General features: G+C 45.1%; 1 protein-coding gene across 2 annotated transcripts in view; it reads left to right on the top strand.

The window, feature by feature from the left end:
* Window positions 1-16,933, top strand: part of GSAP (gamma-secretase activating protein) — a 2,819,616-nt gene that overhangs the window by 2,300,381 nt on the left and 502,302 nt on the right. For both annotated transcript variants that reach the window (XM_069628052.1, XM_069628053.1), the window contains exon 26: window positions 13,513-13,607. In XM_069628052.1, coding sequence (XP_069484153.1) covers window positions 13,513-13,607 — 95 coding nt within the window. The remainder of the gene's footprint in view (window positions 1-13,512; window positions 13,608-16,933) is intronic.

Raw genomic sequence — 16,933 nt, forward strand, 5'->3', positions numbered from 1 at the left:
GCAAGTCTGCTGTTTGGGGCTTTTGGTGCCTTTGGCATGGGCAATGCTCTTTCCAAGACATCTATTTCACACTGGCTGTCTGCATGCCTAATGTACTGTCATCGCCAAGCCTGCAGGCCTCTTCCTGGCAGGCCTAGAGCAAACGCTACGATTGTTTTTGCTGCTATGACAGAGTTTCTCTCCGGTGTTCCCCTAATGGACAATTGCAGATCGATGCATACCTTCACAAGGTTTTACTGTGTTAACATTGATTCCACAACGGAGACCAGGGTCAGCCTACAGTTCTGCACAACATGCTTGGGTGAGGTGAGTGTTTCTGAGGTGAGTGTTCCCTTCAGGTGACCTGTACCTCCTCCTTTGTGGTATTGTGTATACTGCTTTGTAATATATTCAAACATGTGAAACTATGAAAGATCCAATGCTGGAGAAGTAATAAGTTACATACCTACAACTGCTATTCTCCAGCATTGATATATTTCATACATACACATGCAACCCTACCCCGCTTATGGCTCTTCTTGGCTCATATTGCCACGTTCACGTATACTTCCCAAATCTGAAGATGACTTCCAGGGGTGGAGCTAAGGGAGACCTGTCTATTGACTGTGGGGAAATATGACCCCAAATGACTCAAATAGAGCAGTAAAGTGACAGCTGTTTTAAATATAAATATTAACTGCTTCAATGTTAACGAGGATTCGCAAGATGATGGTGGGGACTATTGAAACTATGATACTAATGTTGGAGAACAGGAGTCACAGGGAAGTAACTTATTCCTTATCCTGCTATAACGGCATCAGAGACCTGCATCAGTAAGTATTGTGAGAAACCTGAGGGTATCCTCACTCCTAACCCCTGGATTCTCTTCTCAGCTGCCCAGGGAAAGGCCATCGCTCTTGGATTCCGACCCTGGGGTTGGAGAAGCAAGGGAGTATCACCCGTGTGGAGAGTCCTTGGGGATTGGGAGTGGGGTGCACCCAGGCGCGACATGGCATTCCCCTTTCCCTATTGACAACCAACCTAACCTTTCCACGACTTTTATGTGTTATTGCAAGTCAGCTCCCCTAATTCCCTCTCATGTGACATTTGACAGTATTAAGCCGAGGAAGAGGCAGCTGAAAGTAATTAGCACTATGCCATTTCACCACGTTTGTACTGGGACGAAGAAGATGCCTGCAAAGTGTTGTGAAGGTCAGGCACGTCCGCTTGATCATGGACAGGCAAGCTTAATTGGGAAAGCACACCTGAAACCTGTTAAAAGAGTTGCAGGTGTATAAAATGAGAGAGAGAAAGCAACACAGAGAGAAACAGCAGGGAGGCCTGTGTAGCCAGCAGGGGACCTTTTCTGGGGAGAGGCGGGCTGCTGGAGGGAACTGCTGTGAGTCGGTTTGCCGTGTGCAGCATGCTGAGACGCTGGGGACTGCAGATAGAGGTTGTTTCACGAAGCATGGAATGGGAACTGGGGCTCCGTGGAGCGGACTGAGGGCACAGAGAAGAGAGCCGTGCGGAGAGGCCATCCATTCCCCTGTGTCAATGAGTCGACACAGGAGTGTCTAAGGGGCAGGAGTTGGACCCCTGATAGCAGAAGCAGAGGTACATGTGTGAAAGCTATCAATGAGACCGGTGAGTTTCTGGCAGATGAGAAACCCAGTATGATTTGGTGCGTGAGTGCCTGAACATTTTCCATTGTTGAAGTATACTTTGTATCGGAGTGATCTCATGTCTCAGAGAGAGCGTTTTTGAAAGTCTCTGGTTAAGAACATTTCCATTGTTGATTTTTAAAGCACAGGAAGGAATACTTTGTATCAGAGTGGTCGCGTGTCTCAGGAAGAACGTTTTCGAAAGTCTCAGAGTGCATTTTAATTGAAGTAAACCAAATGAATACACCGGGCTAAATGGAAATTGAACCTTAAGAAAAACTAATGTACATGGAATACCAGACTAAATAAAAACTTTACAATTAAGCAAAGTCACTACATGTTGAATTCCGAACTGAATGGAATTTTAAAATTAAGCAATATAAAGGTACATTCAAGATCGAAATGAATAGAACTTTAAAATTAAGCAAACTAAAGGCGTATTGAATACCGAATTGAATGAAAGCTTCAAACGGCATGAATGCATATTGATAGCATAATTGAAAGAAACCCTGAAGTTAAACATATTATATAAAGTGTTAGGCAGACTCCTGTGCAGTTCCCTTGGGGACCACTGCAAGAAAATTAAGACTACAGGAGTAAGCAGTAAACCCAATTGGTAGCAGTCTGTACCACCCAGATTTACCTGGTAGCTGTGGCTGAGCAGTCAGACTTCTCTCAAGAAGAGTAGGGCAGTATACAGAGGATACACAATAGGGCTAAAAACACACTTAGAGCAAGCAAACACTGACCAGAGCTTGGTATCAAAAGTATATAATTATGTATTTAACACACACTTAAGGCAATACACTAGCACTATAAATCAAAGCAAGTTCAAACACAATCAGAAAAGTATACACACCTCCCTTAAGAATTATTAGACAAGTCTAAGTCAAAACACCACTATTTGTAAAAACAGATGCGAGCCTGTAACTTAGATGGCACTCCAATAATTAAGTTAAAGGGAGAGAAAAAAGGCAGGTCATGAAAATAAAACAGTTCCCAACACTTTTCTAAGACCAAAACAAGTTAATGAAGGTAGAGTCTATTGTAGAGCCAAGGTTAATAGGCCAGGTCCACTTTAAATGGAGCAAGGTGAAATGTGCCCAAGATCACACAGTTTAGAAATGCATTCAAGTCTTTGTAAACATTTTCAAAAGAGGTTGGGTTGATTCAGAAGGTAAAGTTAGAAGGTCTGGGGGCCAACCCAGTTGGAAAGCCAAGGATTTAAGAGTCACCTTTACAAACCGTAGAAAGGGAGGCCAGGTGGAACATAGTACCTTTAAAGTTGAGGAAGCTCCAGCGGTGGCAGTTGTTCCTGGCAGCGGGTGCAGTTTGTGGTTTCGACCAGGGGAAGAGAAGATCTCGTCGAGGAGGAAATGTGGAGTCATTGCACTGCCCAGGGAAGAGACCAGCCGCGGAGTTCATCGTTTAAAAGGTGCGTTCCTTTTATTTGCGGTCACAGTGGTGAAGCTTGGCTATCCGGCCGCCGGGGTGCTCGGCACGGGCGATTCGACCAAGAGACGTCCTGGAAGGCGAAAATGGCGAACTGGTTGATCCCACCAGCTCAGAGGAAGAAGACTCTTTCAGCAGAAGATCTTCTCTTGTCGTCAGGAAAGTGGTGAGGTCGTTGCAGCAGGGCTCCACCGGTGGTGTCGTCGTTGAGGATGGCTCAGCTTCTCCCCTCTTCGGATTTCTTAGGTCCTGTGGCGACTTCTGAAGTTCCAGTCCCAAACGCCCTGCTTTTATGCAGAAAAACCCCCATTCAACAGCCTAGCTGTCACTCATACATGCTAAGTGGTGAGCCGTGCGGCTCACCACTGGGCCGATCAGAACAGAGTGCGACTTGAGTTGCTAAGGCAACGCAGTCCAGGGTGCCCATTCCCCCACCCACACATCCTGTGGAACCCAGACAGAGTGGCACCAGTTGGAGGGCTTCTGTGGAGAATCCCGCCAAAAAGTGGTACAAAGGGCCCGACCTTGGTTGGAGTTACAGAGACGGACACAAACACCATTTTAGAAAAGAGTTCTGGCGAAAAGACCCAACCGGTGATTTTATATTAAATAAATAAACTAGCGGTATCTTTAACATTGCACCAAAAAGTGGTGCGTTTAAAATCAATGGGAAAATACCATAGGAAATATTTGGGTGGAATATTTTGCGTGGTAACCACTGCCACCAGCCAGAAACTCGACAAGGGGGGACTGGACGGTGCCCCCTTGGAAACAGACCCAGGGGCAATCGAATTAACCCCTTCCGGTACTTCCACAATATGATGGTTTGTACTGGTTCTGTTAACAATTTTGGACTAGTAAAGTCAATGGTGACTTTACATGCCCTGGGAGACAGTAGTCCGTCCCAGGGTATGGAGTCTATGTTTGGGGGTCACTATGACACCCTTGTGTTACTGCACTGAGGGTGCTGTGTAACACATACACTAAAACAGATGACCCCCTATGGAGTAAAAGACCCCATAGCCCATAAGCACATAACAAGTCAAAGACATACCTCAAATCATGCCTAAGAGTGGGAGAAAAAGAGTCTCACTCTTAGCAGGAGAAAAAAAAAAAAAATCCAGCAAAGCTGCTGGGGGACTCACTAGGTTTGGGAAATTAGCCTTATAAGAGAATTCTGCATAACATAAAGAAAGGAAATAAAGCTTTATGGGGCAAGGAAATAAAGAGAACAGCCAAGATGCCCACATGAAAACAGTTTATGAAAAATGCGCAAGTGTGACAGAGAGTCATAAGAAGGCAAGGGCATTGTGATGGTGAAGTTATCGGATAGTTCCGGGACTTTTTTTTTATTGTTCCTACGGTTCGGCCATGTGTTTTTAAGCATAAATCGGTAGATCGTAGAAAACATTCCTATGGACCTTACCCGACTTTTCGTCCATTAACGCACTCGAAATCAGCCGCCATTTTGTGATAATCCTATCATTTCCCCCCATCGACCTGGCTCACCTGCGTTTGCGGCACTAAATCAAATCCCCCGCCCCTGAAACAGACTTTATCAAAACATTCATATTCCCCGCCTCTATCCGTGACGTGACTGTGCTGCATAGGCAAACGCGCCCAGGCGTCTTCTACGCGACTCCACACAGAACCCGGAAACCAACACAGATCAGCTCACAACACAGCGCGCCACAATTCCGAATATGAAACTGTACTTTTATATCAAACCGCAAGATTGTAAATTTGGTAAAGTACATTTATTTGACATCAAATGTTTAGAGAATATTCACCGATTTGCATTTTTATTTGCTCTCGATCCAAAATAGTTCGTCTTGAGGCAAGCGATGTTCGTGTGCAGTACACAGGGTGTTGGTTTACGATAAAATAAGCTCTTCGGTCGCACTGATAATCGCATGGCTGTTCCAACAACGAGGCACTAGGCCACCACAACGGTATGTATGTTGCATCTAGCCATTAGTACCGCGAAAGGCCATACTTGTACTTGGCGATCGTCCCATAAAATGGTCAGGGTGGTAACGTTGTTCACGCGGAGAAGCAACTGGCGGTTGTAAAAGCCATCCGCCGGTGTCTGGTACTCGTGACACATACAATAATGAAGGATGTACCTGTTTTAAAAACATAAAAAATGAAATTATTCTCACCATCAGATCTTTATTAAAATTATTCATTTTATATATTAGGTCGGGAAATTATTTCATAGCTAGGACAGTGCAACTGGGTATTATACGTCATTTCCAGTAACCCACCCCCTCTCCTCCGCCTTTTTCAGAGCCGCCTGAGCGCCAGTGGACCACTTCGTCACTGATATGATATAATGCAGGGGTAGGGGGAAGGTAAAAGTGCAAGGGGAAGGGGAGGGGGGAAGTGGAGTACAAGGTAAGTAGCATAAAATAATAAATACATAGGGCCAGCTGGTGGCGAGTGCAAGGTAAGTGCAGAACAAGTGCTGGGAAGGGGGGGCTGTAGGATACTGAGACAGTCCCCCAGTGCAGGGGTTGACAGGGAGGCAGTGCAGGTGGAGAGTGGAAGGGCCCAGGACCGAGGTCGCAGACAGTGGACCAGTTGTAGCAGGGGAGAGGGAGAGAGAAAGCAGAAGCAAAGAGGAAGGTTTTGAGGTGCTTCCGTAAAAGGAGATGGTTCTCCTCAAGATAGTGCGCGGTACAAAACAATATGCCACATAGAACGAACAAGTACAACTTAACCCGTCTTTAAAGCAACTGTATAGTAATTAAATTGCGGTATAAACTCATCTAAAGAGTTACTTACATTATATTTGCATCTTCCATTGTGTCTGTGCGTAGGGCAGCCCCGAAATACCACTCCTTCTATGCCGACTTTATTTCTTCTAATGAACGAACATTAAATGGCTTTCGTTTCTGAAATTATATTCATTATCGTTTACGTTATTGCACCACACCCCCAAAAAGAAGTCTTTCGGGATGGTCCCGGCCTGTCAAGGTCAAATAACAATAGAACCTTATACTGAGTCGTGGGCCATTCCGGCACCCGAGCAAAAAATCAAAGCAGCTGACCTTCACTTTGAACGAGCACACATTCCTAGTTAGCTACATTCAGTGTAAGGCCATCTCACAGGACTTGAAATTTACACTCCATCTTTGCATTTTGTCTGCGTGCATTTGCAGCCCCAGAGAACCATAAATACGGAGACATTCTATATTTTTTGAAAAATGATTTATATTACTGTTTGGTTTAATTTAATGCGCAAATGAACAAGGTTGGATAGACACATTGCATGTACACTGAGCAATCACTTTTATTTACACAATACATAGCTACACATATTCAATGGGCCTGCGACATGAGGAGACTCCAGAGCAAAGTCACAGGTGACACCCGGGTGGTTCGCACAACTGCACGGTGAAGGGAGGGGCAAGGGTGGAGAGACACATTGCATGTACACTGAGCAATCACTTTTATTTACACATTACATAGATACACATATTCAATGGGCCTGCAACATGAGGAGACTCGAGAGAACAGACAATCAAATTACAATCATTTAAACCGTGATGTGTATTTCTCAATGAGCTCTGCTTTAGGTGGACATGGAACAGAGGCAATGTTGGGTGGCAATGCAGTTGTCCCCTGCACAGGTTCGTTCACAACTCCATGTATGTGCCTATCTAGGACATCAACAATAAGTCTCTCAATAAACTCATATTGCATATCCTCAAACACTGGTTGCATTGTTTACTTCTTTTAGTGAAGGCCTTATTGTAGCCAACTTTCTCATGGCCACTGAGGATATACTTTGTGACACCTGCACGACCACCGAACTCACAATTTTCTTACTTTCCATGTCCTGAAAGTGGTAGGTGCAGTACTTGGCTGAAAATCCTGGGCTGTCGCTGTCCATCACCGGCTAGCCTGAACCGTTTGCCCGCGAATGTACTATCAATAGACATTTTTTCCATTCTCCAAGCTTCGCTAATGGCTGGAAATAGATAATCGATTTGGTATTTGTAGAACTGAGTTTTCGCAATGAAATGGATTCCCACAAACTGAAAGAAATACTCTAACTTTTTAAAACTTGAACCACTAAAAAGTGCGGCCGCTGCACAAAGTAGATTGCCTGCTGGCAGTTGCCCCAGCATGGGTTGTGCAGACCATGAGAAAGGATGATATTTTGTACAGGTGGCATGTATTTTAAGGTTAGTGCCTCGAATTGCACGAGTCACATTAATCAATGGCTCCCCACATACTTCCCCACCAACCGAATGCCCACATTTCATCCTAATAATAATATCAATCAAACAACTATCGAATACAATGAATTTGGCCTCTTTCCTTATACTGTCACTCTGCATCCCAGCTGGTTCGGCATGTAACGTTGAGGACATGTCACTCACATGAAAGGTAGAATCTGTGATATCGTCTTCCGCTATGTTCAGTGATATTGATGGTGTTTCATTGTCGTCCACTTCATTCTCTTCCATTGCAACATCTGTTCCTTCTCCGGCGATGGGTGAATAAAACAATTTCTTCAACTTTCTCGCGGTCTTAGTTTTTGCGGGTGTGGATTCTGTGAATTGATCTCCGACTGCATACGAACTACCAGGAGGACATTCACTATCAATGGCTGGTGGTGGTATAGCTCCGTTGTCAATCACTTCATATTGTTCCCATTGGCACGATGCATCTCCAGTCTCAAGTCCCTGCCAAAAGGTTTGACAAGCAACATCTCTCGTTCGCTTCACTGTCTGTGTAGATCTAGTTCGTACACCCACTCGCAACTAGAGGACAGATTGGAAAAGGGATGTTCAGTTTAAACACAACTTACAGTATTGAACTATTAACAGTGAAAAACAACATAATATAGTGACCAGGACACTAACCTTCTTTTGCTTTCTTTTCTTTGAAACTTTCTTGACTCGAACTTCAACATCAGGACGTTGTTGCTCCGACTCGTGTGTGCATGTCTCCACTTCCTCTTGCGCTGCAACGACTTTATTTTCATGATAAGCACATCCATCACGCACTGACGCTCCATCGACTCCCTGAAACATAGAACTTTCATTAGTATGTATAATAATATTGAAAACACAAAATGTACTTGGGGACCAATACCCACGTACATCTCAATAGCAAAACAGGAATGAACGCATTGTGTAGAACATTCAAACGACAATTATTCACGCATTGTTGATCTAGTTAGATGGAACTGTCAAGATCCATACCTCGGGCTCCGCATAGACTTCCATTGATGATATTATTGAAGATGACGCTTCAGCAACTCCCTGAAACACAGTAATTGCATTACTATGGTTTTCTATTTTGTTAAAAAGAACATAAACTTTGTGCAGGCGTCAAAGGCTCATCTAAATAGACCTGCACAAATGATCAGTTATGGATATCTAAATATGATTCGATTTGCTCGATCGTTGGAAGTGTCACCACCCAGAGATCTGCATCAACTACTAGGGGTGATGTTCTTGTAGAAGAAGCTCTGTCATCTCCCTGAAACATAGTACTTGCGTTAATAAAGGAGGAAGTATAGCGGATGTAATCACGTCATATGATCTCGCTTGATCGAACTGTCAGTATCCATACCTCGAAATGCATAAGAACCTCAAGGGACGCTGTAACTGCGGTGCACACTTCTGCAAGCTGTTGGGCCGACCCGTAACTGCATGCTCCCCCTTCTTCTTGGACTACTGCTCCATCGACTCCCTGAAACATAGGACTTTCATTAGTAATGAACACAATATTGAAAAAAGAAGGCACATAGGAGGGCGACGACAGAAGGACATATCAATGGCTAAAAATGAAAGAAACATTGTGTGTAACAATCACGCTACAAGAATGCAAGATCTGATGATCCCCATTGATGGAACTGTCCGGAAACGTACCTCGAGCATCTGAGTGACATCAACGGTTGTCTTCAATGCGTTGGACTCCTCAGCATCTCCCTGAAAGACAGTACTTGCATTATTTTGGATAACAATAATTATAACTGAAAACAAAGACTAGAGGACGAGTACTAGGGTGTACCATTAGGTAAAATAATTACACGATAAATTAAAACTATTGATTTACATGCCTAAAACAAGTCAGTGGCAGAATAGCTAAGTAAGATTACCCGATAGGCGCTTGAAGTGGCTGTTGACTGCAATAACGACACGGATGGAGAATCTTCCGCCTTCATATTGAGTGGATACATAAATGGGGAAATTATTGTTAGCTAATGCTACACACTACTGCAAGGCCGAGAGCTAAATCCGTAAACTTGACTCACCAGTGGAGGGATGTGGACGAATAGAGTGGGAATAGCGGTTGGGAGCAATTTTCGCCTCGCTCGCGGTGTGTTCTTCTTTATTAGCAATGATGTGGAGTACATGTCTGAGCTAAAGTGCCTGCTGCAGATGCAGTATCGGTCACCCCTCTTGTCCGCAAAGACTTCTAGGACTCTACTTTCAAGCTCAGACGGTGGATATCCGCAATATCGGACCCATTCTCTTATCTGATCTATTGTCTTAGGGAAAACATGCATTATAGTACCTTCAGATTTATTATGGGTCTTCGAAGGGCAACCGCCAATGGAACAGGCAGGCATTGTGGAAAGTTCTGAAAAGTAAAGATCAACAATTCTCTATGAATACCAATGTGTTAAAAAATTAAATGACACATAAAAGGTTCAATGCAAGGTTCGTTTTGGTTCTTGGAACTATACACGTTATTCACATGCGGATAAGTATTTGAATAACTTTAAAAAAATAGAAAAATAATTTGACTAAACTCAGATCATGTGACTAGTTCATTGCATGTACTGTCTTGAACGAAAAGAAAACATGGATGCAATTTGATGACTACTAGCAAATAGATATAAATTAAAAAATTGGACGCAAAATGATTATGGTACATGGCCTTACCTTGACGAACAAACAGTTAGATGCAGGGATCAGAGTAGTTTCTTGTCGTAGAACAGGGAGCAGTTCACAGGTTGCAAACTGACGAGTTTGCTCGAAGTGGTCACGGAAGTTCACAGAGACGAAGAGCAGATAACCAGCACCTTCACCGGTTGACTAGCAAAGTGCAAAGAAGTTCTCATTAGAAATATGAAGTGGGTTATAAAGAATTTGAAACAGGGGTGTGTTTGTGAATGAATGACGTGTATATGTCGTGGCATTATGCGGTTTGCAGGGGGGCGTCCAGCGTGAGGGGGGATGCTTGGCAGGAGACACGGGGTCTGGAGGTAGACATGGGAACAACAACCCATGCTCTATAGACCACTTTGAAGTGTACATGGTCTTTGGCACCTCTTGGCCTTTATCGCTCCCTGACAGCTCCACTTGCCAGTGCAAGTACCCCGGTGCGAACTGCCTTTGATAGGGCGGGGGGTGGATTGGGGCGGTGGTCGTGCAGACAAGACATAGGAAGACTCGTGAATGGAGACACACTTATGTGGATTGCAGGGGGGCGTCCAGCGTGAGGGGGGATGCTTGGCAGGAGACACGGGGTCTGGAGGTAGACATGGGAACAACAACCCATGCTCTATAGACCACTTTGAAGTGTACATGGTATTTGGCACCTCTTGGCCTTTATCGCTCCCTGACAGCTCCACTTGCCAGCGCAAGTACCCCGGTGCGAACTGCCTTTGATAGGGCGGGGGGTCGATTGGGGCGGTGGTCGTGCAGACAAGACTCGTTTGCCGCAGGGCCTCACCAAGGAGAGGCCATATAACTGCATGTAAGAGGCAGGCTGCTGGATCTAGTACATGGAAGGCAGGGGGGTGAGTTTATAAATACCTCACCCTCCCAGGAGAATATATGGGTGCAGTTCACCCTGGAGACCCTGGATGCCTAGGCAGTTAGTCAGCAGCAGGCTGGCCTGTGGTGGCAAGGCGGCACGGGCCAGAGGGGGTCATCTCTGTACCCGGTGCCCAAAAGGATGATTTATTATGATCAACCATATTGATTATTTACCTATAACAATGTTTTGTATCAATAAAATCCAACGGCCTTTTATTGCCAACGCTTGAACAAAGTGGTGTGGTAAGTATTTTTGTGGGAGGAGGCAAGGTCGGGATGGAGACACACTAGATTCATTTAAAAAATCAAAACAACCATTGTTAAAATATATGTTGGGTTTTATTTTAGATCTTAATTTCAATTGAACATAAATAATAAACATTACACATTGTAAAGTTCCGGTTGCAGCACATCCAGGGAAAATCTGCGGTATTGTCCACTGTCGCTGGGGAAATGTTGTCTAATGGCAAGTACCGCACAGGCAGGTATTACTCTCCGAACGCGGTGTCCGAGCCTCCCGTGAAGCCACCAAGTGAAGCAACGATAGGCCACCAGCCTGTACCACCTGTGAAAAAGAAAGATGCAAACTGTATTAAAATGACAAAACTTTCTTATCAATGTCGATTCAGGTAAAAAATGTCATTCTGCTTTGAAAAAAATTCTATCTAGAAAATGCACAATATGGAACCAATTTACATGCGTTCGAATGATATGTAGATGTAATTTTATATGTGGGAGACGACCATGAAATAGTAGTGGCATCACTGACATCACAACCAGAGTATACTTACTCGTTACTCGGATTACGCGGACGAACAGTGCCGCGAAGTTCGTGCATAAGCACCATCATCATCCTCAACACGGTCCGTGAGAGGCAGGCTTCCCTGAACTCTGGCAGCTCGGTGATGCATTGCGGACTTGGCTCGCCTTCCGAAATGTAGGCCAAGCACCCGGAATTTTCACGGCAGCAGCAGTTCTCCTCCTCAGTTGGCATTAGCTCGCACCGATTGCACGTGCACCAGGTGGAGATGCCGTCCATGCGACATGGTCCAGGCTCTTCATCCGTTGACTGGTCCTCCCAACTGCCGTCCGAATCCCCATCGTTTTCGCGTGCTTGCCTTTCCAGTAGTTCCTCCTCGGTGTACTCGGGCTCGTACATATACGGCATTATTGTAGCCATTGTGTGGTAAAGAAAGTAAAATAATTTACAGAGATGGTACAGGTGTTCACAAGGCCTAGAAGCGGCGAAGGTAGCTGACCAGAGCACAGAAACGAGTCACAGAATACTCAAAGTAACACAGAGAGAGGAATGGAATCGAAAATCTGCTGCTGTGTGTTGTGAAACGGTGTGTTTATACTTATTGAGGAAAGAGGCGTCCTGCCATTTCCATGGCGACACTTCATTAGCTGAGGCGCAGCGATTGTTGACACGAAACGTGCTTTGGCGTTGGGAAATGGGCGGTACGCGTCTGCTGATGTCAGGCTCAGGGGCGGGGGATTTGATTTAGTGCTGCAAATGCAGGTGAGCCAGGTCGATGGGGGGAAATGATAGGATTATCACAAAATGGCGGCTGATTTCGAGTGCGTTAATGGACGAAAAGTCGTGTAACGTCCATAGGAAAGTTTTCTACGATCTACCGATTTATGCTTAAAAACACATGGCTGAACCGTAGGGACAATAAAAAAAAAAGTCCCGGAACTATCCTTTAAAGCCTTCGGACAGAGCCTCAAGACCCTTTTGTGTTTGAGCTGTTTTGCTTGGAGAGCCTCAAGACCCTTTTGTGTTTGAACTGTGTTGCTTGGAACTTGGGGAAGGGAACCCAGAGGATTGTTTAGAATTGTATCACCTTGAACCTAAGAAAGTTAATTTTTAGACTTTTTGTGGAACTGTTTTACACTTGGGGAAGGGAGCTGAAAGAAAGCTGCAAGCCGTAAGAAGCTCAGAACGTTATTTTGAACACTGTTTCTTGGGTTACTGACATCCCTACATATTGTATAAATCTAGTTGTGAGGGCAAGTATAGGTTTTGGACACTGACAGATTTTTCAGTTGAACTCTTAGACTCAGACTTTCTTTAGTTTCATTTAGGTAGGGAAATCCCACCTTAGCATAGGGCCAGTTAGGTGTTTCTCCATCTTGACTTTTAAATTAATAAAGTGTTTTATTTTTAACTTTGAATCTATTAACTGTGTCTTGCTTCATGGTGCCTTCACAGTAGCCACAGGGACTAATCCTTCCTTCAAGGGGGGGAGGTAGTTCTGATATCTACAGCCAATATTTCAAGAGGTTCCTTGAGCAGGTGTGTCTTTAGGGGTATCTGAAACTCATGCAGACTTGGTAATGCTCTGGGGTGCATGTCCAAGGATATCTAGAGATAAAGAGCCCTGTGCACAATCATATTGGAATTAAATATCTGCCATAACAGCCAGAAATTGATATTTTCCCACCTTCTGTCTTAAAACAAATATTGTTTAATCACATAGTCACTCGACTTTACTCTTTGCTAAGTTGCACAAGCTGTTCCCCACTTATTTGTGCAGCATGTTTCTGAGTAGGATGTGTTACTGGAAATATCAATTGTTGCAGTTGTTTCTGTCATTCACATACTGATAGTTTTGTATTGCATTCAGGAAGGAACGGGGAACTGCACAAGAGTTATCCGTGTTTTATATCATGGGCCGGATTTTGGAAGCTGCAAATGGAATGCGTCTGCCGCTACCTCCTGGTAAGCCCTTGTATAATCCACACATGTATCATTAATGTTGATGTATGTTAAGTGAGCAAACATGGTGACTAATACAGCATGGCATGGACCTTAAAATAAAGTATGTGGGTTCAGAAGAAGATGCTTTGCAAGTTAAATGCTTTTGATTTGCAAGCCAAAGAGCCCAAAGAATTGGACCACCCTTCCCATGTTGTAGGGTAGACATAGCGAACATTGTATTTTACGGTGTTATAGAAAACATTGGCATCACCCTGTGGTCTCAGGTTGTTTTGATTGTTCATGCCAAAGACGACTGTTGCTTCTATCAGCATTATTTAAAAGATTTGTTTTGCATTTGGCCTAATATTTAGTCCTATAGAGCAAAAACTAATTTGTGTTCAAATGCAGATTTTTATCCCAAAGTAGAACATATTGTGTCATTTAAAAGGCTTTTGCAATTAAACGATGTAGCAGGAGGCTGGCTAGGGGTTATGGTTGTTAGTCTATACCAATACAAAAACAAGCAAACACCAACTATAACATTACAACAAAAAAAAACAATTATACACATTTGATGCCATGAGGGTGCATAAGGAAGGCTCAGACACAAAAGTGGCATATCTTTGGCTATAAACTTTGATTGACCAATAAAAGGGTTGGAAAAATGCCTCTCTATCCCTAAATTCGAAGATTGGTTTCCCTGCTTCAAACTAAACTAAAAAATATGTCAGGATGTCAAAACAAAATGTTTGTTACCGTAGTGTAAAAAACCTTACTTCTGTCCCTAACACTAATAACCTAAATCAACTGTAGGGCTGGTTTCTTACAAGTAAAGTGTTCATGCAAACTGTTGCCAGCAGAAAAGTTACCAATGTCTTGGGTGGTCCAAAAGACAAAAGAAATGTTCTGCCAAGTAAAAGTCACAGGTTTCTAAGGGTTTGCTCCTTTCCCCTGGATCCCTCTGGTACAACTTTCCTTTTCTTTGGGTCCTAAAGACCCTGTATCTTCTCAGGTAAATGTCACTGTATTTTATATCTTCATAAGGGTGCGAGTCCCATACTCGTAATTCTTAATAATATTGTCTTGGTGTTTTTTATCTGATTGCCTTTCTCCTGCAGAATCCTCATCTGATAGATCTCTTCATGCTGCTCGGAAAAACTTTGACAAGGGGTGTAGTGGACCTCAACTTGGCTGTCGATCCGTCTTGCTCAGTGCTCGATCGACAGCCCAACGACGTTGACGTTGGGCGTCGTATATATACCATGTCACTACGCTCTGTACCTCAGTTCCTTTTTACCGCACGCTCGACACGCTGCTCTGAGCAACACAGTGTTATCAAGTCTTTGACACTTTTTTGACAGATTTTCGTCAGATTTGCTTTCTTCTCGACCGCGAGATGTCTGTACCTCATGTTTTGGATTTTAAACGATGCACTGACAGCGACTCTAAGATGTCTGTGACTGACCCACACAACATATGTGTGTGGTGCCTCGGCATGGGTCACGACACTGAGGGGTGTGCGAAGATGAATCTGAAATCTGTGTTGAGCTGGCAGCCAAGCTCGTGTTTGGCGGACCGCTGTGGAAAGCACCTGCGCGGTTGAACATCCGGTCGTTTGAGGTCGAGACTGAGGGGCTTACTTCTGAAAAAGATAAACATCGGCGTAAGACGAAAAAGTTGTCTAACTCGAGGAACCACTTTTCCTCGTCATCGTCTCACAAGAAATATAGGCGCCATCGGCACCAGTGCGATTCTGACTCCTTGTCGGAAAGAGGTAAGCCGTTGGCTGGGCCGACCACTCGACAAGACTGAACTCAAATGGTACCGATTTTTGAAAAACATGCAGCTGTAGGTGCGAGTGCGCCCACCAAGCAGCAGACCTCGATGGCAACACTCCCAACCCCATGCAGACCCCTTTGCTGACATCATCAGGAAAGCCTTCGGGCTTGATGTTGAGAAAGCCACCTAAACTCTCAATGCCGGGAGCCTCAGGGTTGGGGTGTCTCTGATGCCTCTTCGGTGCCCAAGCCCTATTCGACGCCGACAGTCATTCCGTTGACGCAGAGGCATACGCAGCGATGGATTATTTGTCCCACTCTCCCAGACCAATATCTTCAACTGCATGGCGCCGATCTTCTGCACCGATGGGGGAGATGATCAAGGTGACATCGATCCTGTGTATGCAAGGGCGGGTGCCGTTGACTACTTTGAGGACCAGGCAGATCTCCTGGCATTGGCACAAGGGCTCCATGATGCCAGTGGGCTGGACACATCCCCAGATGTGGAATTACAGCAGATCAAGTTTTACATCCATATCCATGCCAAATTTCGGTCGCTAGTGGATGGGATGGTCGACACTTTAGGGCTGAATGATGCGGCACTGCCAACCCAGGGATATGAATTGACGGACAACCTGGACGAGAGTCCAGCTACGGAAAGACATTTGCCACTGAACCTGGCGATCGCCGATCCAGTAGCCTACTTGTGGCAGCACCTCTGCTTCATTCCTCCAGTCAACTTCACTATGACCGGGAAGTACAGGCCTGTAAGAGGAGACCAGTAATTTCTTTCTTGTCACACTTCCCCAGAAGATCTTGTTGTGCTGACAGCCACAGTTTCCACCAGGTCGGCATCCTATACCTCGAATCTGCCTCCTGACAGGGAAGGTAAGAGAATAGCTGCAATGGCGAAGAAAGTTTTCACGTCTGGCAGCATGGCCTTGAAAGCCACGATCATAGCCACATATTTCTTCGGCCTCCGAAGGCGGTAGAGCAGACCACCCAATACATCCCCGAAGGGGAACTGCAAGATGCCTTTGTACAACTGGTGGAAGATGGGAAGGTGGTGGCCAGGCAATCACTGCAAATGGGCCTGGACGTGGCAGACTGTGTTGGCCGTTCAATGGGATCGGCTGTGCCACTGAGGAGGCAGGCCTAACTACGATCTTCAGGCTTTTTGCCAAACGTCCAGAACAGATTGCTGGACATGCCCTAGAAAAATTTAAGGAGTGAAAGCTTGCGGCAAAATGGCTGGGCCTAGTTGCGCAGCCAGCCAAACCTGCCTCCAGCTTTGCCTCTAACGGCAGAGGCTACAGGCTTTATATGCCTTGGGGCCGGAAGGCACAGCTCCCGCAGGCCAGGCGGGGGCATAAGTGCTTCTCATGCTCTGAGAGGGGTAGAGGCGCTTTCAGCAGGCAGAGGCGGGGGTGACTCTGCCCTCTAAGCCGCTTTGATTTCCCCTCCCACAACTTACCGGTTGGTGCACGGCTGTCAGAGCATTGGCCCCAATGGCAGGAGATTACCTCAGATGTCTGGGCCCTGCGGTGAGGTTATTGTCTGCCCTTCTTC

Source organism: Ambystoma mexicanum, chromosome 12 (genome assembly GCF_040938575.1).
Source record: "Ambystoma mexicanum isolate Mex_15411 chromosome 12, UKY_AmexF1_1, whole genome shotgun sequence".
Taxonomy (NCBI): domain Eukaryota; kingdom Metazoa; phylum Chordata; class Amphibia; order Caudata; family Ambystomatidae; genus Ambystoma; species Ambystoma mexicanum.